This window comes from Amblyomma mixtum, chromosome 8, assembly GCF_055824585.1.
Source record: "Amblyomma mixtum isolate Tamu chromosome 8, ASM5582458v1, whole genome shotgun sequence".
Lineage (NCBI taxonomy): Eukaryota > Metazoa > Arthropoda > Arachnida > Ixodida > Ixodidae > Amblyomma > Amblyomma mixtum.
The window spans coordinates 3,881,492-3,905,472 of record NC_143019.1 but is presented as its reverse complement, the minus strand read 5'-3'; the positions used below and the strand labels follow the sequence as shown (position 1 = coordinate 3,905,472).

At 45.9% G+C, this 23,981-nt stretch overlaps 2 protein-coding genes across 2 annotated transcripts in view; both read left to right on the top strand.

Annotated features, from left to right (window-relative positions):
• LOC149331173 (uncharacterized) overlaps window positions 1-23,981 on the top strand; it is a 298,912-nt gene that overhangs the window by 110,083 nt on the left and 164,848 nt on the right. The window lies entirely within an intron of this gene.
• On the top strand, window positions 12,282-23,359 carry LOC149331176 (U20-hexatoxin-Hi1a-like). The gene is made up of 5 exons (XM_089556365.1): window positions 12,282-12,523; window positions 13,451-13,493; window positions 18,254-18,284; window positions 20,614-20,868; window positions 22,919-23,359. Exons 2-5 carry the CDS (start codon window positions 13,464-13,466, stop codon window positions 23,251-23,253), a joined length of 651 nt encoding a protein of 216 aa, XP_089412491.1. The 5' UTR covers window positions 12,282-12,523; window positions 13,451-13,463; the 3' UTR covers window positions 23,254-23,359.

Below are 23,981 nucleotides of genomic sequence, written 5' to 3'. Positions count from 1 at the left end.
GTAAATATTTTAAAATATATCAGTTTGCACGTAGTTGTCCTCTAAAGATGCCTCTTTATCTGAAAGTGCGATGGAAGGGCGGCTATTAGAGGAGTTAATTTTTCTTGGCACACATAGGTTATGGAATCTAAGGTTTGACGAAGTCTCGTCTGGTCGGATAGTAGATTCATATGTGAAAAGCTAGGAATAGCGCCGACCAAAAGAGAATTGTTAGGAACTTCCTTTTGGTCAGCGTTATTTCTTTCTTTTGACAGGTAGATTATGTTCCCACTGGTCATTCAGCGCCTGTATTAGAAAAAAAATGTTCTGTTAGAAAATAAGAACACTCAGATGTAGTGGAATTAGTTCGCTGACCTCCCAGCGAAACTGCCCTCATGAATATTGGCGTTTTTTTAAGCACAGTTTAATGAACGTGGCTGGTCTGGCTAGTATAAGCACTCCTGTGTGTTAACGGCACCTTATGAGATGTTTTAATTTATGCTCTGTAGTGCTTGAACCTTACTTCAGATCAAAAAAGGTATGCTTTGCACCACGAGAACGCAAAGAAATACAGAACTGATTGGTTAAACACTGAATCGGCTGCTTGACGCAGCCTAAGCACCGGAGTGGTTTGGTGGAAAGCAGAAAATTATTTCAGGATTGTGCAATGTGCCAGAAACCTCAATAGAATGTTTTTTTAACGCTCTATTATTGCTGCAGGGACTCGGCAGCCAGTTTGAAATTGGAAATGCTTGGGGTGGCTCCCAAAAAAAAAAACAAGTAATCAATGTGAATAGGCAAACAAACGTGACTTAAGGGCTCTCAAGGAAGGGCAATTAGTGCAGGAAAATATACTGGCGCAGGGTACATATTGCGCACACAAAGTAACCGAAGATCTCGCGTAAATTACCAGGGTTGGATCCACGAGATGAGAAATGCTAACATGGTGGTTGCCTCAAGAGAAACTTGGAGGGTATTCAGGAACGCCTTGTCTTACCAAGTAATCCTGGCTGACCATGAGGATGATAGCTTGCAAAAAAGAGGCATTTGTCTTTCCCTTTAGGTGAAGTGCGTACGCAGAAGTGCTCAATGCCAGTTACCGACGTCAAATGCGAGACAAAAAGTTTTTCGTGGCAATGGTACTACGACAAGGAACGTGAAGCCTGTAGACCGTTTCTGTACAGGGCTTGCGGAATGAATGAGAACATCTTTCCTGGCTGTCCGGAATGCAAGTCGGCTTGCGGGAGTGAGTGCTGTGATCAAATTTCCGGAAAGCATTCATTTAACTTTGAGATTTAACATCTTGCAGCTCATATTGTTTTAGACAGCGCAGACAATTAAGATTGTAAATATAATGCTCGGTTTGGTTTGGTTTATTCGAGTTCAATGTCCCAAAGCGACTCAGGCTCTCTGGGACGCCGGGTTCTTTAACCTGCACTGACATCGCACAGTATACACGGGCCTCTAGAATTTCGCCTCCATCGAAATTCGACCGCCGCGGCCGGTATCTAACCCGCGTCTTTCGGGTCAGCAACCGAGCACCTTAACCACTGAGCCACCGCGGCGGGGCCTGTATATATATAATGCATTCTTACACGTGGAAGGAGAACTGTGAGCTTTGAAGCACACCGTGATTGAAAGCTACGCATTTCAGTCAACAACTCTGGAGGTTTTTATTAACAGAACATCTGTAATTCCTAGTTTACCTTCATTTGAATGTGGCCACCATGACAGCCTTTTGGCAGTCGGGTGCCACAGCGATTAGGCGAGAGTGGTGGGTAAGGCTCTGCCGTAAAGAGGGTTAGGGACTGTGGAGATTAATGCATGTTACGAAGTTGCCGCATTCAAGTACCAGCCAAACGCTTAGGGAAACCTGTAAGGCTTAGCTGGTTTTTAATAAGGATGTAATAAGTCGATGGCGCCCAAGCAAGCGCCACATCTCCGATACACTTACAGCGATACAGCTTCACCGGAAACATCACAGTATAACAACAATTCTTCCTAGTCCGGGGTTCAAACCCGGGACCACCACTTATCGGGCAGTCTCTCTACCAACTGAGCTTACCGCGACGGCCAGCATATGGTAAGGCGTGTGCGGTATTCAACACTAACACAAAGTCAAGAAAGCAAAAAAAATGCCCCAGGAAGCTATATAGTTGGCTTTTGTAGCTGCATAGCGGCGCTTGGGTGGATAACAGTGAGTAATTAAAGTCTCATTAAAAATCCGCTCCACCTTTCAAATTCCCCATATATTGGACCAACACTGTGACAACTTCGAGGTATTGATCAATTCGTTCTCATCTTACAATATGCCGGGGGTCACTTGGTAACGCGAATGCGCCGCTGAGGCACCGGGGCCGGTTTTGAGACCCGTAGCAGTACAAATTTTTCCTTGAATATAAAGTTCCTCAAAACCTGTATACATTTCCATTGTAGTTGCATGGCTGCTCTAGGGTAGATGCCAATGAGTTACTGCTTCCTTACGGTGGCCGCAGCTGCCAAATGACCGGGTTAATTGGAGAAATATGGAAGAGGCCTTTGCTCTGCAGTGCACGTAGTTAGTGGTGATGATGGTGATGATATTATTTCAGCATATTGGGCTTATGAGCGCAAATACAATTCTTAATTCATTGTGCATGTATTCTCCGCTGCAATATTTTGAGTAAAAGTTGCCTCCTATTTATAGCGAGTGAACAGTAAAATGCCTGTACTGCATTCCTTTCAAAGGATATTGCGTCCGTCTTGGTTGGTCCGTATTGGTTCGGTGTGGTGCTTCTGGTATGCGCCCATTTATTTCCGTTATTAGAATATAAAGCTTCCGCTGTTACCGCGGAAGTACGGATGAAAATAAAATACTTTGACTTTGGAACAGGAAAGTGCACGGGCCTTTCCACTAGTTCGAACTGAGCCACAATCGCTGCCACGCGCAGATAGAAGATACTTGAAAGAGAAGTGAGAGGAAAGATAGAAAGAAGAGACGCGCTTCGCAACAACGGCGTCCGAAGAAGCGAACCTTTACTGCAGTTGGCTAGAGTTCCCCCCGCTCACCTCTTTCTTAGCTGGCCGGTCCCTAAGGGTCCTTGTTGTGCTCCCCAAGCGGGCCTTATTCATAAAACGAAGCGGCGCACACTAGGAGCTTTGCCCGCTGCTTCGTTTTAAGATTTAGCCCCTCTTGTATGGGGGACGATGCACGGGCTCCATGCGCAAAGTGCCACTCATAGAGGCGCTTAACGTCACCATTCATGCACATAGAACCTGCCTTGAGGCTGAAAATAACTGTCCAAACTCAGAGAGATGAGGTTCCCATAAAGGAAAACTGCGGTCTTGAAGACAGAAAATAATGCGGTGGTTGCTTCCTATCTCAGTGAACACCTGAACGGCGCCGTAAGGAAAGAGAAGAAGGTGGGAGTTAAAGACAGAGAGCGCTGCCGTAGTGGAGAGCTCCGGAAAATTAGACCACCTGGAGATTTTTTTCGCGGCGCAAAGGATCAAACAACTTTGCACGTGTTGCCTCTCTCCTCGTAGGCCAGCTCGCTGATGATAAAAAAAATAGCGGATTATTCTGCGCTGCATCTAGACTACTCCACTGCAGGAACGCAGGTGTGCTCCGCTGTTTTTCGTTGCCATGAATAGACACCGACCATTGTCAGATGGAAAACTTAACACGTTTCGTTTTGCTTGTCTTTCGTACGATCACCAAGGACGATGACTCACTAATCAGCGTCAACATGAAGCGACACCTCGTGTACCGGTGAAGCTTCCTGCGCTGCCGAGGGCCCAAGATTGCCGTGAAGGTTTGGACCTGCTTGCGAAGGCACTCATGCTTTCGGTTTAGTGCGTTTGTGTCTTGGTAGCGTATGATGTTTTATATGACTGACTGTTTTCTGCTATGGAGCTGTTGCCGCACAGCCCCGTTTTTCATGTAGCCCTCGCTCTGGCCCGACCATCGAAGCAGCCGTCGCAAATGACTGGTTATCTCGCCTTTCCTTTTCGACCTAGGCGCCGTCGTCCCTGCCGTGCGACGGACGACTTTGACCTCCTTCTTTAACTCTCTTCTATCTGCACACGGCACTGACATTGGCCTACTTGGTGCCGGTCTACAGGCTTTGCCACTTTTCATTTTTTTCTTTGTGGTTCCGGGAGCGATTACTTACGCGTCTTTTCTGCGCACTCGGCGTTTTACGTTTCGCGTTTCTCTCAAGAGCAACCACTGCAAGAGCGACGTATGGACGTGTAAACGAGAATAAGCACAAACGCTGACTGAACTCTTCAGTTAAACACAATATTCTTGTCTTTCATTATATGCAGTTCATGCAATGCTGGCTTCCTGCAGGCGAACTGCACAGATTCCCCCTGTGTGATATTTATTAACATCTGCGCTGTCTTCCCGTGCTCTGTACTTTCATCATCATCATCATTTTATTTCGTGAAACCAATACATCAGAACTTCATTGGACGCCTAGCCAGCTCGGCTAGTGAAAGGTACAACTACATTCTTTGCTTCATACGAGTGTATGTTGGTTTTGAGTTGACTTCAAGGCTTTGAGCATGTTGACTGCATATGACTTCAGTGCAGAATTCTGGAATGAATGCTGTTTGTTACTGTTGTTGAATGCCATTGTCCAGGACGACAGGCCCTCGTCAGGTGTTTGTAACACCTTTAGCATGTAGGTCCTTGGTTTCTGTACTTCATAAACTGGAAAAAAGATAATATTACAATAATACTATTATATCTGGGCATTCTCCGGTTCTTGTTCTTGTTGTTGACGCTAACATTGATACCATCTGAATAAAATGCGCAAAACAATTCAAGAAGTCGCTGCTAAGGTTGTTGTTTTTTGCTCACAAATACACATTGAAGACAATGCAAGCCATAGTAAAGTGTGGCGAAGAGATTTTGAAAGTAATGCAGAGTTGGCGCTGATGTTCAGTGGTATAGTTAAGTGGCCGTCCCTGCTGAAGCCAAGAAAACGCAACTGTGTGGAACCACTAATGAAGAGACGAAACAACGAGACAAAACACTTCGTCGCAATCGATGAAAAAAATATGCAAAGGACATCAGTATGGCACTGCGAAGCACTTTTTTTATCTAACGTGCTTTCGAGGACAAATAAAATAATCAATAGTTCGACGAAAATACGTCTGGTCAGGCATTGAGTTAAAGGAAAAAGAATACGGTCACTGACCAAGTCAAGAAATTTTAGACGTTTCGGAACCCCGTACGGGTTCCTTGATCACCTTGAGGTGATCAAGGAACGAATTTGTCCTCAAGGTTCCTTGAGGACAAATAAACTGGAACGAATTACGGGAAACATCATTATTTAAAATTTAGAACAACCCATGAACCGCAAACAGTTTAGAAAAGTGAAATAACAGCTAGAACATGGCCTACAGAGCCTTGTGCAGATAGAGGAAGCGATGAGGGCAGATAATAGCGCCTACTAGGCGGGGGAATCTGATCCAATTCAAAAAGCATGGTTTATATTGTGGAGAATTGTTGCAGTGTGGGCTGCCGCGCGGACAGAAACTTTCTGACAAGGAAACGACAAAAAGTAGCCTTTATATGCAATTTTATGTTGATGTGACTATGAAAGGTGCTCTAATAAAGTTGCAGTTTGCCTGGCATGTTAAAGGACGGCGCTTCAGGAACATCATCCATCCAAAAAATGCGCTTTGCACAAGCTGAGTTCTCTTTAGTAAAAATCTGAATTTCAGCAACTTCTGGCCTTCTCTCTTTGCTCATCATTTTTTAAATGCTGAAAGATCGCGGCTCCTCCGTCGGCCTTATCGCCGACTCCGGCGGGAATTGCCTGTGGAGCGGAGGGGGGGCGCGAGCTTCCTGACCCGCCGGAGCTGCGCCGCTTATTGGCTGCAGCCATAGTAGCTGCCTGACGTCTGAAAGAATCTAACCAATGGCCATCTCTGAACTGGTATACGCAGGAGCGTGGGACGGAGAATGGTGAGGCAGTGAGAAGGTCGCCGGAAAGGGCTCGATAACTTTCACGCTCAATTCAGGGTGCTCTGCTGCTTGCAGAAGTTTAATATTTGGCCCAGATATTCATGACCACACAAGGCAGTGATTGAGCCAGTTGATCTGTTCTCCTCAGAAGGTGTTTCAGAGCCTCTTTAAAGCCTTACGGGCTGTTTTGCAGGCGAATAAACACAAAACAGTAAGCTCGAATAATACCTCGATCTATGGAGGATCTTATTGATAAGTTCTACCAAAGGACAGCCAGGGTGGGCAAAGCAGTTATGCTAGTCATGTGTTATGAATCGCATGCTGAAAGGGGACAAGGAGGGACAAGTATAGATGGAAGACCAAAGCGGAAGGTCGGGCACGGGACGGTGCACGGAACTGGGAGACTAAAGCACGTAAACACATGGCGGGGAAACTGAAGGGAGAAAGCATTTGGGATGCTCCCCGCAGACATGCGAAGAGACGCAATCCACCGCTTTGTGCTTCCAAATTTCTCACGTCGTAATGGACTTAGCATAAGCATCCGTTCCCAATAACATCTTCGCCGTACATTTATGCGCGGCGTCTTCACTGAGTTAATAATTTAGGAAACGCACTTGGTAATTATATTTTGCTTGTTTTGTTCTAAAACTAGCTCAAGTATGTGCCCAGAGACAACGTGGACAAGATCCGTCTCTCAGCCTGCAGAGCTATCTCATTAAAGCTGCAAAACGACGGTGAATTTGCAGATACCTCGTTAAGGTAAAAACGACATCTATTAACGACGGATCTGCGTGCCTGGGAATGGGTGTTTAAATAAATTTTATTAAACTATGCTCATGACTTTCTTTGTGGTCTACCTCACTTTTAAGGTGTAATAACCTACTTTCAGGTGGTCCCGTTATATACTGCGGCAAAGTTTTATTTGTAGCGGAAGCCCTCCACACAGAAGCATGGTTTTCGGAGTGGTGAATTTTTTCCTTTCGCTGGTACGCCTTGCAGGAAGCACGCGTAACATACCAACAAAAGACTTCTATTCCGAAAATTGCCACTTGTTCAAAGTTGGGTTGATTTATGGGGGTTTAACGTCCCAAAGCGACTCAGGCTATCGGAGACGCCGTAGTGAAGGACTCCGGAAATTTCGACCACCCCAGACGGAGCACATGCCAATCGTCTCTCCGCAGACATGAGTCTTCCACTGCGAAGTGGCCGCAGCGCATGCCACTTATCCAATCCTGGTTTTATGGACAGCTCGCATCTCAAGAAAATATATGGGATATGATATCACGTGGGCTATTCGTGGAGCGCTTTTGCTTAGGAAAAAGAAATAATTTCAAGACAACGAGTGGTCGCTTCTCAGCGCATAGAGAACAGTGCGATGGTCAATGCGACATTGTAAATTCCTAACCACTGCCGTTTTTTTATGGCAGAAGCATGTGCTTTTTAAGCCACGTGGTGAGCAGGATTTCTGAGGGCTGCAATAACTGCTATTGAAAGCCTACTGTGAAATCAGATGACTATAAACGGTGAACTGAGATTGATGGTTTCAAGAGGGAGCACTTGTTGCCAGCAATGCAGCATCATGCCCTCTGTTTAAAAGTTTAAAGCGCAGTAAAAATACATCTTACTGGGTTTTTGTTCGTGGCGATCAGTCGCCTGTCACGCATATACCTTTCAGCTCCTTTCCCCAGCGTCTCCTTTTCCTGGGTATCTGACCCGCCACACTCTTTGCATTAGAGCCAGTTTTGTGGCTGCTCTGGCTGGCCATGCGATGAGTGTTGACTGCGCAATGAAAGGCAATTGCTGGCGCCGTAATTTAAAGCGTAAAGTCATAAAAGCGTTCTTTGTTTCTTTCTAAATATTTTTTGCAGACTCCTCTCGTTAAGCAGAGGCAAAGCAGTGCAACAAATTGGGGTGGCTGAAGCAAAGACAATAAACGCTTGTTCGTTGCACTGCTTCTGCCTGAAAACCACCTAGCCTAAACTGCCGCTCTAATGTTCTCGACCTCCGTATGGCGGTTGCTTTTATATAATTGTCGCACCGAGTATGTTTTTTTCCCCTTAGATGTCAAAAATCAGAAGTAATCCTGCCTGGGAACAGCTGACATGCCTTTGCTCCATAATTGACGTAGTTGGAGTATCGCTACATAGGATGAAAGAAGCTTCACCATCTCGAACCGCAAGTTTCCGCCCTCGCTAGCGGGAGCCTGAACTTTGGAGCGTATTTCCGTCCTTTTTTTTTGTAGCCGGCGGTCGCTCCCACGCAACCTGCCTTCACGCTACCGCTTAGGTCCTCACGCTCTCTTCCCTATCACCGACTTGAATCCTCCGCTACGTTCTGTGTTTTCCCTCTCATCCTCAGATGCGCTCGTTCGCCAGGATACGCCAAGGCCGACGGCGACGCTGAACTCAGGAACGGGCGCCAAGAGCTGCGCCCTAACGTAGAAGAAAGTAAGCCACATGCCTTCGATTTGTGTCCGAACACACTACCTCCGCATGTCTCGTGCGGTGACCTAGATGTTGAGCTACGGCAAGGCTGTCCAACCCTTACTTTCGAGGGCATTTTCGTTGGATGTAATCTTAATTTAACTGAGAGTCTTCTCTAGCACTACCTTCGTTCAGAGCGGCGGACGTAGTGGGTCCAGTAATCGTGCGAGAGTCACGAACGATCGAACGGTCAGGGCGGAAGGTGTGCGAGAAGGTTCTTATGACATATATGGCATGAAGACTGCCACAACCAAGGACCTCGTCACACGAACTAAACTATAACTAATAACTTCCTATTGATCAATATCACGCATTAAATAGAAACATTCCCATATGCATTCCCTGGTTTCTATGAGTGATCACTTCCTTGAAGTCGATGTCCTAAAAAGCCCCTCGCCCCTCTGCGCCTGTTCTGTCGCCACAGGTGGCATTGGTGGGTTATCGCGCTGCTTCCGCCATCGCCGTTTGATGACGTTCCATGTGGCACTCGCGGTAATACAGGACGCGCTACATCCGCCGCCATGGATGACGGGGGGCGCTAATGGACACTCTCAGGGCTAGGTTACACGCAACATAAATACCCCCGAAAGTAAAAGACTGGAGCGCGGCCGCCGTAGCTCTGTTAGTAGAGCACCATCATCATCATGATGCTCTGCTAACTGAGCTACTAATAGAGTTAGTAGAGCGCCATACTCGAAATTCGAGGTCTTCGTTTTGGATCCCACCGGCCGCATGCGGCTGTTTTGCCTAGATTACTGCCTGAACACAGCCCACAGAAGAGCTACGCTGTGGAGAATTGTAAAGGTGAATGGAACATGACTACCTTGTAACTTAAACCCGCCTTCCTTTTATTCCAGCATAACATTGTTGACAGACCAATGAAAGTTTAAAGTTCAACAAAGCTATAGTCTCGCAGCCATAAGCAACGAAGGGTGTAACCAAATAAATATCGCTGCATAGGCAATCCTATATTTTCCAGGCATTACATGAAGGAGCGATGTACGTTTAGAGGGGAGGTTTATGAGTACTGAATGAGGTTGAAAATCAAATGCATGTTAAAACTAGCGTGGAATCCTATACGCAAAAGGTCTTGCGCAGGGCTTGCTGGGTCACCTATGCATGAGGCACTCTCGTCCTTGTGCTGGTGCCTTGTTTCGCCTACACATCTTAAGTGTCTAGCCATCTTAACGCCAGCTGCCGTTACTAATGCAAGTATCTGTCTGTAACCGAAGTATCTGTAGCCGAAGTGATTTTGGTAGCAGGCTGATAAACTTCATGAGGCGTCAGGTATAATGTAAATCAGGTTCCGCGTCTATAATCACTAAAAAACTTGGAACTGCATTCTAATAGCTTTGACTTTGCTTTACACGCGCAAAAAATTGCGCTATTTGGTTGCTAGTGTTGAAACACACTATACAGCTACACAGTTTTCCCTTTTAATAATCCAGTAATAATTTCGCAACGCTCAAGCCAGTAAAAACTTACATTATTCTTACCTCTACAATCTGCAGAGCACGTACCTCAATGTTAGGGCCACTTTTCAAAATTGTGGAGAAAAAATTATTTCGCACTTCCTGAACTTCTGCAAAAGCACCGTAGTTTGGGCCAGTTGGTATTGATCCATCTTGAAAACGTAGCAGCACGAAAAAACGAGGACAAAATAGACACAGGTACGACAGGACATATGCTGCACTTCCAACTGAATTTTATTGCGAAAACCAAAGCTACTATCGCTACAGCGCTACAGCGCTACTATCGTCCCGGTGGAAATCAATCGCAATGATCCAAAAACAATCTGGTAAAAGAAGAGAAGAGCGGCCACCTTGCTATCCACTGCCGGGACTGTAAGTGTAAACCCATTTTTCGAAAAACTAAGTTTCTTGGGCATGGAAAGGATCGGATGGAAAGAGAGATTATTGAGGCATATCACATTAGAAAAGCAGGTGGTCAGTGTGTTAGCACCGCTTCGCTGTCTCTTCTTGATAATGAACTGGCGTTTTTGGATCATTGCGATTGATTTCCACCGGGACGATAGTAGCGCTGTACTTAAGCTTTGGTTTTAGCAATAAAATTCAGTTGGAAGTGCAGCATATGTCCTGTCGTACCTGTGTCTATTTTGTCCTCGTTTTTTCGTGCTGCTACGTTTTCAAGAAGCCTGAACTTCTGAACCACCTGTGGTCGTTTATATGCATCACTTTTCCCGCGTTTGAGAGAGAGAACACGAAGGACGGAAAGGCGAGGAAGTTACCCGGGCGATGTTCACCAGGGTACCCTACACGTGTGGAGGGTACAAAGGGGGAAAAAAAGAAAAATAGCGGCAACGAAATGAGCTTTTCAAGTGTCCATCGATCATTATTACAAGGGGACAGACGGCGCACACTAAAAACTTAAAGTTTATAGACGGGAACACAACTCCGAGTCATTTAAGAACCTAAGCCGTGCTTTCACCGTATTTCTTTTTGAGGAAAGTTTTGTCCAAGGCCCTATAATCTTGGATTCAATTGGAGGACGAGAGTCCAAACGGCGGAGAGTAGCAGCCACGAAGGCGCGCTCTCGCTCAAAACGAAGGCCGTGACAGAGTAGGTGCCCGATCATTTCAGCGCAACCGCACTGCTCACACACTGGAGAGATTGCCACTGTGAAGAGATTGGAATGGGTGTTTGTGAACGCCACTCTCAGCCACGGGCGGCACCACAGCGTGGTATCTCAGCGGAGGAGTCCGAATGGCATTCGAAGTTGAGGCATGGGGTCTAAAAGGTGCGAGCGGGGTGTCCAACCTCCAAGGGTAGACCACGACATTACAGCCATGTTTCGGGCGAGCAGTTAAAGGTGCCTTACAGCGCCAGCTCTTGTCAGTGGTATGCGGACAACGTTGGTTGCATCGTGAGCCCATCGAGCAGCATCACCAGCTGGCCTTTCCTGCGACATAAAATTCCGAAAGAATGGCAAGACAATTCTGTCCCCAGTGAACCGCCAGTAAGAATTTGTGTTCGAAAAGGACGGCTGCCCGGATGGCGTATCCTACCGACGAATGTTACTTTAGGAAGGTACTAGTCAAAACTGTAGGAACGTGCTAGTTAGAATGTGAACTATGTGAAGCTACAGAGAATAATCTACAGTCGGGGCAAAAATATCTGGACCACGTGTTCCTCAAACGAAGCCCACAGCAACGCAATGAGCTGGTGAATGGAGCTCACACTTATGGAGGTGAAAGTCAGAATTTTGCCATTTCATCTCCACAAGTGTACTCTCCAGCCGCTGTCTGAGAGCAGCGCTATTGGCTTCATTTCAGGGACATATGGTTCAGAGACTTTTGTCCCCGACTGTATTTGCGGTTCTATTTAAAGCGCTGTTTAAACAGAACATCCTTGACAACATCTTGCAAAGGTCTAGATATTCTGAAATTGAACTATCAGGTGTTTTAACTATTATTTTAACTTACCGATTTATTGGCTCTGCGTTGGCATGGCTATGCGTACTGGGTTGCAAGCAGCTGCGTTGCGTGATCGCGCCCTTGTGGGCTTGGGCTGTTTTTCACTGTCCTACAGCGAATCATATAGCCTGCCTCAACACGCGTATGAGTTTCCGTTATCAAAAAGTCAAACCGAGCGTCCAGTTGCACTTCTCGAGAGCGAAACGCGCTCATCTTTTTTTTTTTCAGTCAGCTTTATCCGCTCCCCGTCAACGTCGCCATAGCTATCGCGGGCGACAGTGAAGACGAACCTCTCAAGCAGAATGGAGACGATGTCTTATCTGCAGTTTCCGTTGAAAACTCTACTGCTGAACAGTCACCACGGCGCGAGCCGCCAAACCATCTTGCGAAAAAGCTAGTTCGGAGAGCGTGGCTCGGAGGCTTGTGATGCTTTAGTCTTGTCAGGGAACGATAGCTGGCGCGTTTCCGGCCGGCGCTCTTCCGTACAACCGATCTGGCGCTGTGCCTGCTTCTGAGACACTGAGGAGGAGGGCGAAAGCGTCGTGGCGCATGGTGACGCTACCGTGATTTCCACGCTTGTCCTTCAAAAGTGGGAGGCTGGAACGCTGTTCCGTACAGAGGCTTCCTGAGAGACGGCGAGCCTGGACCGTGGATTAACGTGCCCCATACGTAAGCTTGAGCGCCTTTCATCCTTTGTGGCTTCATTATAGTGGTGTCTCGACCGCATTTCTTACTGAAGAAAATCCTTCTTCAATACTGATGTCTGAAAGGACACAAAGGGGATGCATGTTTTCGCGCAGTTTGGATTTGGAGGAACACCCGGATTTCTCTGCGAAAATCTTGTTTATTTCTTAAATTTTGTCTCACATTTAGAATAGGGAAGATTGTATATAAAGTTCTTTTTTTGTGGCGTGGAAGTAAACTACGCCACAGGACCGATACTTGCTCTATAAGGTTCTTTTGTTAAGCATTCTGTAATATCGGCAAACATGGTGCCTTCTGTATTTTAATTGCCACAAGAAAAAGGGGAATGACCACTTCTGTCTCTAGAAGATACATGTTCACTTCCCCTGCGCGCAGATTTCATTAGTAAGGAAGAGGCTTTGTTACACTGTAGAACATATAGTTCACAGTTATGTTAGAGGTGTAAATTTGAGTAAAGTATGCTGCGATGCAGGTAAAATGAGGGTTTCTTTAAAAGTACAAGCTCAAGAAGCATGTAGAAACACAAGCAACATTCTCGGACAGGCGCATCAAAGTCGTCCATATGGGGCATGCTTCCTAGTAATGCCACGAGGGAGCCTCACGAGCTCTCTTCAGAATCTTTCCTGAGTTTATCTTCAAAACAAATGATTTACTCCATGAATAGGTTCCCAGCGCTCTATACTGAAGGATGTCTGAGGCTCGGTTATTTATACGTATTGCAGCGTTCGGAAAATGCATGCAGTAAATTGCGTTTGCCACCTTTAACCGTCTTCACGTTATGACGTAATGGTTACAAAACTTTTTTCTGCAATTGATAGCTTTGCTTGATTTTGTGTAGTTCCATGTTTAATCGATACTGACGTAGAAATTTCTTTTGGTGCACTGTTACAGAATTCCCGCTAATATGAATCGGCTCGCCGTTTTCGCCCTGGCGGTAAGTTTTCTTTTCATGATGCGATTTTCAAAGAAGAAAAGGAGACAAATTTGCGTTCAGAAGTTTTGAAGCGAAAGCTTCATTGCGGGACCTCGCGCTTCAATCGCGGACCGGGTAAATTTGACCTTCGCCTGAGTTAGAGTTCAAACTACGAAAAAGAGAAACAGAAATTGAATCAAAATCCATGTCTGGGAGTCGAACCGGTGGCTGCGCGAACAGATCTCCTTTAAGGGCCGCTCAGCGAGACCACTAGGCTATCGCCGCATTTTTTTCATTATTGCATGGGAATAGTGTAGAAAAAGAAAACCTAAGCATGCTTACGCCACGAAACATCTGGCCACCATACCCCTGCATGACACCATCTTCCAAAACATCAAAAGTCCGGGAGGCACACACATGCATCCAGATAGGGGAGCCAGCTAGGCGGCTCTTGCAGGGCAACATATACTCCCCGCACCCAATCGCATTTCTCGTGAAACAAAGATTTCGACGACCACGGTGATTGGGCATGGCGGTCCATCATGCGGCTCTTCCAGAGACTAAATAGTCCCAGCAGCATAAATAGGTCATATGGAACAACACAGTTTTTCTCCACAGGCAAAAAAACGGATACTGTAGGGTGTGATGTCAATGTCCTTCTTAATTGTTCTTTGTAATATGTCCCAGAAGAACACAGTATCACAGCACAGAATAAAACAATGGTCAGTTGTCTCTGGTGTACTGCACAGGCGGCATTTCACCGTCCATAGCTCAAGCGCCTTCTTACCATGCAGCCATGCCCTCACAGGCAGCATAGATGTGTGCAGTTTAAAGAATGTTATTGCTGCAGAGAAAACCACATTCACCTAACTCGGAGCCAACACGCCTCGTGCTAAACTGCACCACAATCAAGCGCTGTGCATTGGAGAGCTTCGTCTTCATCAGCTTCCATCCCCTGCGTGCCGCGGCACTGCCTACTCACCGTTGTCTTCTACGTAGCATAAATCCGTGATTTCACTCTGATTCGAATGTAGTTAATAATATTTGTAGTTTTTCTTGAAATGGACTCAAAAGAGACTGATTTAAACGGTAGTTAGTACCCCATTGCTCACTTTTTAGCGCAGCTAAGCTGGGTTGCAGTTATATCTTTAAAAACGGACGATGTATTGGCACCTATAGAAGGCTAACTGCAACGTTAATTTCCTTTGGCTAGAATGCCTCGTAATATTCTGAGTAAATCAATAAACTAATTGTGGAAACGTTGCACGTTTCATAATAGGCAGAACTGTGTTCAAGTGGCTTACAATTCTCAGTTGCAGAAGATGCGTACACCAAGCGACATATCGGGAAGTCATGCAAGTTGCCGGATCTGAATGGGAACGGTCAGCCTAGAACTCTTAAGCCAGGCCCTATATAAGAGAACGCGTTATGGGCGACGTAGAGTGAAAGGCTAGAGGCTAAAATGGAACTCGACAACCCCAGGCGTGGTACTGTGGCATATTTTACCAAGTTTGTTGCCAAGCCCAAATAGTGTAACCACCGAGGGAAAGAAGGCGAACCCCATATGGGGACCCTCACGCAAAATGAGCTACCGATTTAGGTGAAAGAGTGATCGTTGCGCTGTGTATGGTGAAATACTTTCTTTGAGTGGCGTTATGAGAGGATCCCTGCCTGGTTTGGTTTGAATTAATCGAGAGACAACACCATCCATGGAAATTCCGGACGAAAAATAGACTTTTTGCTAACCTTGCAGTCGCACTGCCATGTTTTGCAAGAGGCCGAAGGGTCGAAGCAGACGACGCGATGCAAAAAGTAGCCTGCGGTTGTGGGCGTTTGTTCGCAGCGATGAGTATTCATGAGGTGGGGGCTCACGTTGGTCGCAGTACGCTGTGGTTTATACCTGGAGAGCCAAGCCGCTGAAGCCCCACAACTACGAATTTCGATGGGGGCGAAATTGTAGAGGCCCGTGTACTGCGCGATGTCAGCGCACGTTAAAGAACCCCAGGTGGTCGAATTTTCTGGAGCCCTTCACTACGGCGTCCCTCATAGCCTAGTCGCTTTGGGACATTAAACCCCCATAAACCATACATTACTGGGCAAATCCGGATGTACCAGTTTTACACGTCATTTCTAGTACTTCGCAATCGCCGCCTTTCCTCGACATTCGTTTTTAAAGGGAAATCTTTTTCGAGCAATTCCTGGCGTTGTCAGTTCTATGGCAAACGCAAGCCTTTTGTGAAGACTCTGTCATGAGATAAAGCCAGAAAATAGTTTTATACAGGGAAAATGCTTGGCGCAGTGGGTCTTTGAGTAAACAATTCTACCGATAGTTGAAATCTAGCGTTTTTTTTTAGTTTTAAAAATACCAGCTGGCTGTTTGCACGTAAGAAGATATCGGCTCTTCAACTAAGCTCCGCGACATTTTCTGGCAGCCTAAAGGTAGATTTACAGCCGAAAGACGCCTTTTTTCTCGCCACAAAAAATATACTACCTTTTATATTGCGAACATTCATTATTTGAGCAGTGTTACCAGCCAAAGTAAAAAAATTTTAAGGTTACACTGTGAAGGCAAAAACAGTTTGTTGATTAAAATAAATTTGCCAGGCACGCCTTAATGCATGACGCTTCCATAGATGGCGCCAACCACACCGGCGAGAATGTAAAGCTGCGGCGGAAAGAGCAACGGGCCAAGCTTCGAAGCGCATAACCAAGCGGCACAGCTGTTTGGCGGAATCGCACACGTTCAGGTGCCCACAAAAATCTTCGGAACATGAAAATAAGAACGAAGCTTAACTGCTGGGCACTCTATGGGTGCAGATATCAACTGAAGGGTGTTTTGCACTTCCCTGGGCATCTTTACGTACGCTCCGAAATTCCAGTTTTCACTTCATTGCGAAGAAAATTTATACGGCTTCGTGAAGCCGTAATACATACTTTCCTGCGTCCCATTTTCTCTTGTGAGGACGCTGTGGAATTCTAATCAAAAATTAATGTGGGTTTGGTATTCTTGCGCACACATTAGATAGGGAAGCAGCTCTCAGTGGTGTGGAAGGAATTTATTGTACATTTTATGGGTGAATGCTAGCTACCGAAGAACTGCCTGGTCTCGGCTGACGGGTTGAGCAGTTGAATAAATAAAAACTGTAAAGCGATTTTAAAACACGTGTAGGGAATCTTGAGGAAAATTTTAGACGATAAATTCTTTTGTTGCAGTAGAGAACGCTTAAGAATTCTTCCGCCCGGACGGAGCAATCAAGGTACAGAACGTACGAGTGTAGCATGATCCAGTCCGTCGAACACCGTGGGAAACTCCCAACCCCTGCTCCGACTCTCGTGACACAATCCATATATCCCAACATGGCACGCAGCAACCCCTCTCCACTGTTCTCTTCCCGCTACGAGTCGCCTTCCACCATCTCTTGGTCTTTCCCCTCCTACTTTCCCTTTGCCTACTGTCGCTTGAAATTAGGTAGGGAGACCGGCTTCTACCAGCCGCGGTGGCTCATTTGTTACGGCGCCCGTCTACTGAGCCGGAGCACCCGGCTCGAACCCAACCTCGACGGCCTCGTTTCGATGGAGGCAAAGCTTAAAGGGCCCCCGTGTGCTGTACAATGTCAGTGCACGTTAAATATCCCCAGTTGGTCCAAATTATTCCGGAGACTTCCACTACGGCATCTCTCTCTTTCTTATTTCACTCCCACCCTCCTCCCTTCCCTTACGGCGCGGTTCAGGTGTCCACCGAGATATGTGAAACAGTTGCTGCGTCATTTACCTGCCTCAAAACCAATGTTCAATTTTTTTTGTCCTCTGTTTGATCCGCCACCTGTCATCTCCCACCTTCTTTTCGTCTTCCCTATGGACATCTGAGGGCAACCGATGGAGAGCTGGACGGGGAGATTTTTCTGCAATCGAAATTTTGATGCTCGCGCATGAGAAACTGAAAAAAAAAGAAACAGCTGGCGCATGACAGCTTAAAAAAAAAGAAACAAAGTAGCTGCCTCGTGCGGGCCCAACGCTTGGCGTAACCTCTAAGTCGGCTCTCTAGGTCGAGAATTTTTGCCAGTGGTGCCCAATGGGAACCTCACTAACCTTCATGCTCATGTGTCGAGTTTGCATCTGATATGCGAAATTATGTGTTTCCTGTGATATCAAAAATATGCGAAGCACTTGCGAAGCTATGTGCTTAGTTCGTAACAGACCTCTGCGCGTCCTTTGCGCCGCTGGTTGTTCCCTTTTTTCTTGTTATTGCGTTGAAAAGCTATGACTTTTTTACAGTTACAGTAGCGGTGCTGCTTTGATATTATCAATTAGCGTTGTATTAGAAACTTGACATAATCCCCTTGTACGAAAGGATGAAATTATTATATGAGATGCCGCTGCTCTAGGAATGTTGTTATTCAAAAGTAATAATGAAAAGATATACTCTGACCCAATTTAATTATCTGATTGTTCAATGCAGTTTTGTATCTTGCGCTGCTTTGCATTTTAAAGGCAGTTCCTGGACCCGCGATGACGTCAGTGGTGTCCAGAGTATTGATAACATCAGTATTAAATACTGATGTATTGCAGTATAAACCGTATTAAACCGTATTAAGTAGTCATCCTTGTAACTCAACACCACAGCCACTTCTGCTGTTTCAGCCAATCAATGGGGTCTTCCTGTGATGTCGCAATAGTGGGGATCACGCTTAAAATTCCTAGCCCAGCTATATTTGTCTCCGTAGAATAGTTTTTTTGCTTTATTGGTGACCAGTCTTAATGTTGGTGTTCACTTTTTACAGTTTTCCACGCTCGTGGGCTACATCAGCTGTGGTAAGTGGAGTCCTGCCTCTGGTTCAGCTCTGTTTGCCTAAAAAGGTGGCGACATATTGTTAGTGCCATTTTTCAGTTTTTCTTCCCCGCCTGCTTATACTCTTTGGCATCATCGTGATACATAGGAGGGGTTCAAAGTCAGACTTTACTGATTTAAAAAAAAGCGAAATGCCGTACGCTAATGCCGCTTTTGTTCCTTGGTAATGTGACCAGACGGACACAAATTGGGGTAATACTTGTCCGCAGAAATTCAGTAATTAGCGAAGAATCATTAACTTTTTATTGCCTGATGTGAGCATGCACATTTATATTGAGAACTTGGTGGCATTTCCTTTTCAGGGCTATTCTATTTTGTACAATTTTAGTAACACTCCTGTGTCCTGAGACACGCATGTCTAAAATTTCGTCCTAGTTCGATCGTCTAATTACGCATGTGAGACCGCGGCTCTCGGCGTGGAGCACCTCCCTCGTGTGACGCAGCTGTTGCGTATGGCACTCTCCCTTGCAAGAGTGTGCAGCGACGCGGATGACTTTTCTTTATTCATTGGTTTCGCTCGCCAAGAAGGAAAACGCTGCCGAGAACGAAAAGTCATCTGATTCGCCGCTCGCTTGATGGAAATATTTGATGGAAAGATTTCAGCCACCTGCTGTTCGAGAATATTTAGCACTTTGGCGTTAACAGCTAATTAAAGGTAATTAATTAGCTGTTAATAATCAAGCTTCTTGAGCAGCAGTGCAGTAGTGACGAGTGTGTGGAAATCACATCAGTATATTCGTGCCATTCGCCAACAAACCGTGCTTTTAAAAATTTTTGTCACTTACTAGCCTGCACAGGCAGGTAAACCCAAGATGGGTGGAACGTCTACAAGATGCGTAGAAAAAAAGCGCGATATCATTCTTCTACATTCTTAAAGGGCAGCTGCAGCACTTTTTTGAGAATTTCGCGATATTCGATTATTCAAATCTATATAGGCTGTAGATAAATCATGCCAAGTGTTTTTGCACTAGCGTTTAAAATAGTCACATAATCGACGATTGAAGTTAGCGCTTCTCCTCAATGCACCAGAGGAGTGGAGAGAAATTTAGCGTGACGTCACGGAAGGTATGATTTAAAATTACCGCTGTCGTCAGCCACACCCTGCACTGACTCGTTAGACGCTGCCAAACAACTCTCGGCAGGGTTTGCCTTCGGTGGCGTTGGTTTTTTTCTTCCAAGCAGGCGTTTGTGGGTTGGAAATGTACCGATACCTTCGATGACGTCATCATGCGCCCCCCACTTGGCGTTGTGCGCTGCGGAGAAGCTTGAATGGCGTCCGGATTTTAATGGGCGATTACTTCACTATTTCAAGTGCTAGCCCAAAAAGACTTCGCATGCTTTACCTGCAAGTTTCACACATTCGACCCTCTGAAGCTCGTTGATTTTTAAAACCTATGCAGTTTCCCTTTAAGCACTGCAGGAAGCCCTTCTATCTTGATAGAGCTAACAGTACATCCTGCAGTGCGGACAAAAACCTTACTGAGGTTCTCCTCTAGGTAATTTCAATGGCAAAAATTCTACTTTGTTCCATGCAATTGCTAATCATAGCCGTCGCATCATAGGCCTTTGCTGAATTCAATGCTGGATTTTATGTGTTCAAAAAAAGCCGCGGAAATCAGGGGGATACCTAAGCTCCGTTTCATGGGCATGACACGATAGTCTATATGGGTCCGTTCTGCTACCTGGGGTGCTGAGACACGGATACGCCGTTACTTAATTACTTTATTTTGCTTTTAATTATTTTTATTGTGTTTTTATTTTGGTTTCGTTATCATTTATTTTTAATTGACCGCAAAACGCAGAAGGCCCAGCTCCTTTTAAGCACGAGGAATGCATTTAGGTTCCTTACTGCTGGAGGGGTAGCGCGACCGGCTCATGTTCCAATGCGTGGCGGTTCGCATCTGAGCTCCACAATTTTCCTTTTCAGCGCAGTTGCTTTTCGTTAATCCCAGGCATTACGTAATGGTGTTGGAAAGGCGTAGCGATCGTGCGCACCAGTGAGGAACTGTGTACTGACATCATCACTGGTTTAGTGTGTGATCGCTGTGGAGTGTTTGAACTGCCCACTCAGGCCATCTGGTTCGGACGTCAACACCCTCTCGCCCACTCCCAATTTTCACGACACGGGATTAAATATAGGGAAGTTTCTTCGCCGAAAGGGACTTTTGGCGCTATCGCGCTAATATAATGCCGCGCCTAGTGTTGCATCCCTCGCTGTTTCGTCACTTCAATGGGCGGACGCAGTCCGTATTGAGAAGTGACCCGCTCCCCATTTCTGCCCCACCCACACAGCTGCAACCGGCGAGACCGACTGTCAACGCCGTCGCCGAGAGGAGCAAGAGAACACAGCGCACCGTGCCAACCTCCTTGTCCCCGAATGCGACGAGCACGGCGATTACAAGGCCCTGCAGTGCTTCGGAGAGGCCGTTCAGGGAAAGCCATTTTGCGCCTGCTACGACAAAGAGTTCGGTCAGATCAAAGGCCCCTCCAAGAATATCGAGTCGTGCAACTGCGTCCGCGCGCACCACGAGTGGGAGCACAGCACAGGTAAGTCAGAGCGGAATACGGTAGGGAATTATTAAGGCGAAAGTATTTAATGCCTCGTACTGTCGTGACGAAGGAATGTTAGCAAATGTTTCCGCGTTTCGGCGTCACTACTTAAAACATAAAACAGTGTCGAGGATGGCAATCGAACCAGGTCGTTTGGCATTTGCAGTGGAGACGCTACCACTCCGCCACGAAGGCTCAGGGTGTGAGCATGAATAAAGGCGCATCTAGTGAATGAATGGGTTTTATGAATAAAATAAAAAGATAGAAAAAAAAACAAAAATAGAAATGAAATAGAAAAAAGGAAAAATAAGAAAAAAAAAGTAATATGAAATAAAAAAATCAAATGTGAAAAATAAAAAAAAACGAACAGTGCGCATCGAAACGCTTTCACTTTGCAGCACTATAGAGAGCCAAAGTGCTCCCTGATTTTTTTCTTTATATAGTTCAGGGTTCGACGCAAAACCCTTCTTGCGAGGAAAACTCTGCACCTCAAAATGCAAACGCTGGCCTAGGTGAATTATAAAGAAAAACGTTTCGGCCCCACTACGGGTATATTGTTCACAATGAGACGGAAACAGATGTGCCACAGCTTATGAAGGGAAAACGTGGCGTACAGAGCGCATGAATGTCTGGCTCAGAGTGCCCCGAGTCCTCTTTATCGCTTCGCTTGTGATTTGTATGTGAAAGGACTCCTTGAACAGGAATGAAGTTATGAATTTTTCTTTGTCAAGTACGCCCACAATCGCAGTCAATTAAGTGGCCCGTATTTTGATGGTGTCCTGCTTGGGCGTTCTTGTTGTTGTTAGTGGCTATTTATTGGTATTAAGAAAATAAAAATATGAAGAAAAAGATGTTACTAGCCGCGGCATCTGCCATCGAAGCCTGAAGCACCTGATCTGCGGCTAACGGGAATAAAAGCACAGGAAAACGACAGGGGGGGGGGGGGGGGGAAGAAAGGGGGGAGCGATAGAAGAAAGGATAGGGGTAGGGCGGCTATATACACTATGTACAAATACAGGGTATTGAAATAAAAATAATAGGGGTGCTGCCCGCGCAAGGTTGTTGAGAGTACGCAGTGCGCGGGCGTGCAAATTGCGTGGTGGAGGGGGAGCGGCTGGCTGCGGCCCATGACTTTCAGGGCGTTGGAAGCCACATTTCCGTTTTTGACGTCCCGCTGATGCCTACATAGGTTGCGCTGCATTATTTGCATCGAATTTTGGATGGTGCTTCGCTCACACCTCATGCATTGGGGATGGCTGCGCGTTTCTTTTGCATTCTTCTAGGCCCTCCATGCGTAGGCAGCGAAACATGACATCTGAAATAACCACGAATTATTTATGACCTCTTTAATAACAAATTGAAAACATAAATGAAATAACTTACTTATCTCATGACGGGATGCAAATTGTCATGTAACGAATTTTGAAGCTGCACCCACGGCGGCATTTGGTATTCTCATACTGTTAACTGCCTCATTCTCCTTGTTTCAAAAGCTGGTGACGTTATGAAGGTAGGCAGTCTGCATGTCAATCTTCTATATGCATTGATAGGTCTTTTTTAAAGTAATTTTCCTGAAAATGTTTCTCAGCGCAACTTAGGTCACCCGTAAACATACGCGAGATGTTTACTTTCTTTTGTATGCTGTTTTGTTCAGAGGATATACGTGTGTAAATGCAGTATACACTCTTCATCGGTAGGTGTTTCTGACTTAATTTCTTTACTCTATTATTATGACTAAGTCCTACTCTCATCTCGTGAAATACTTGCATAAATTAATTTTTTCAGTGAATTACGATGTACTCTTTCTGTCAAGGGTTCTCGCAGAGCGATGGTTTTTTTTAGGACTTCAAGGGGCGAGTCTAATAGTCATAGCGTTCCAAATTTCTGAAATGTGCGTAAATGATTGTCTGCTCCTTCAGAATTTTAAAGCGTCGGATGTCCTAAAGATCTGACAGGCGAATTCGGCAAATCTTCCGAAACATTACCACCGAGCTTCTTATTGCGCATGCGCCGACAGACAACGTTTCGACCTACCTTGTGCTTGCAGATTCCAATAAAGGCCATGAGCCCCAGTGCAACACCACCTCCGGAGCGTACAACCAGATTCAGTGCGACACCGACGAGCACTGGTGCGTGGATTGGGACACAGGCGCACAGCTGGGCCTGAAGATGAACGGCGGATGCTCCACTGACCTCTCTGGCATGACGTGCGAGGTTGGCGGAACCCACCACGGTCACTCAGGGGATCACCACGGCGAATCTGCACACCACCATGGCGCTTCCCACGATCACAGCGGATCAGGCTCAGACGGTACTTCTCACCACGGCGATTCTGGCCACCACGGTGACTCCAGCCACCATGGGGATGTCGGCCACCACTAAAATGTGCAGAAGTAATGATGCGGCTCTCCAACGGCATATGGCCGTCTGATTTTCCTGTCCTTGTAAGAAATTTTTGGTTATCCAAATAAACTACACTGGCTTCAGAGCCCCTTTGGTATTGCTCACCTCGTGGACATGTTTGCGAGTTTATACTTTTGAAATTGCATTATATAAACCATTTTTTCTAAATGTGTACTGGAGTGAATTATTTGCAACGGCGCTGGTAATTGAGCTCGTATCATTATATTTTCGCCTTTACTCCCCCCAGTCTGCCGTCACAGATTACGTGCGTCCGCCCACCTGACAGCGTATAACAACTTTTTTCCTTAAAAAATGCTGCATAATGTTGAGCCGCGCGTAAACAGGCAACAAATGTACGCGTCTAATAAAAGCACATGTAAAATTTGTATTTCTTTCAATTTGTTTGCCGTTCTGTTTCTTAGACACTGCACTTTTCTTTAAGCGTTTTACTAAAAAAGGTGGGCCGTTTAAAAACTGATTGTCATTCGCAATGTATTGAAAATTTGATTTGAGTAATTCCTATAATATCATCGGCCCAAACAACGCTGACAGTTGCGAAACCCGGCACAGTAATGGCTTTGGTTCGGTTCAGAAAGTAGTTTGTTGTGAGCAGAAAGCGCTTCATATCTTCTGTGAGTGTGCCTGATCCCACTTGTGAGGAAAATCTGGAGGCGGGGGGGGGGGGGGGGAGGAATCAGAACAGCACA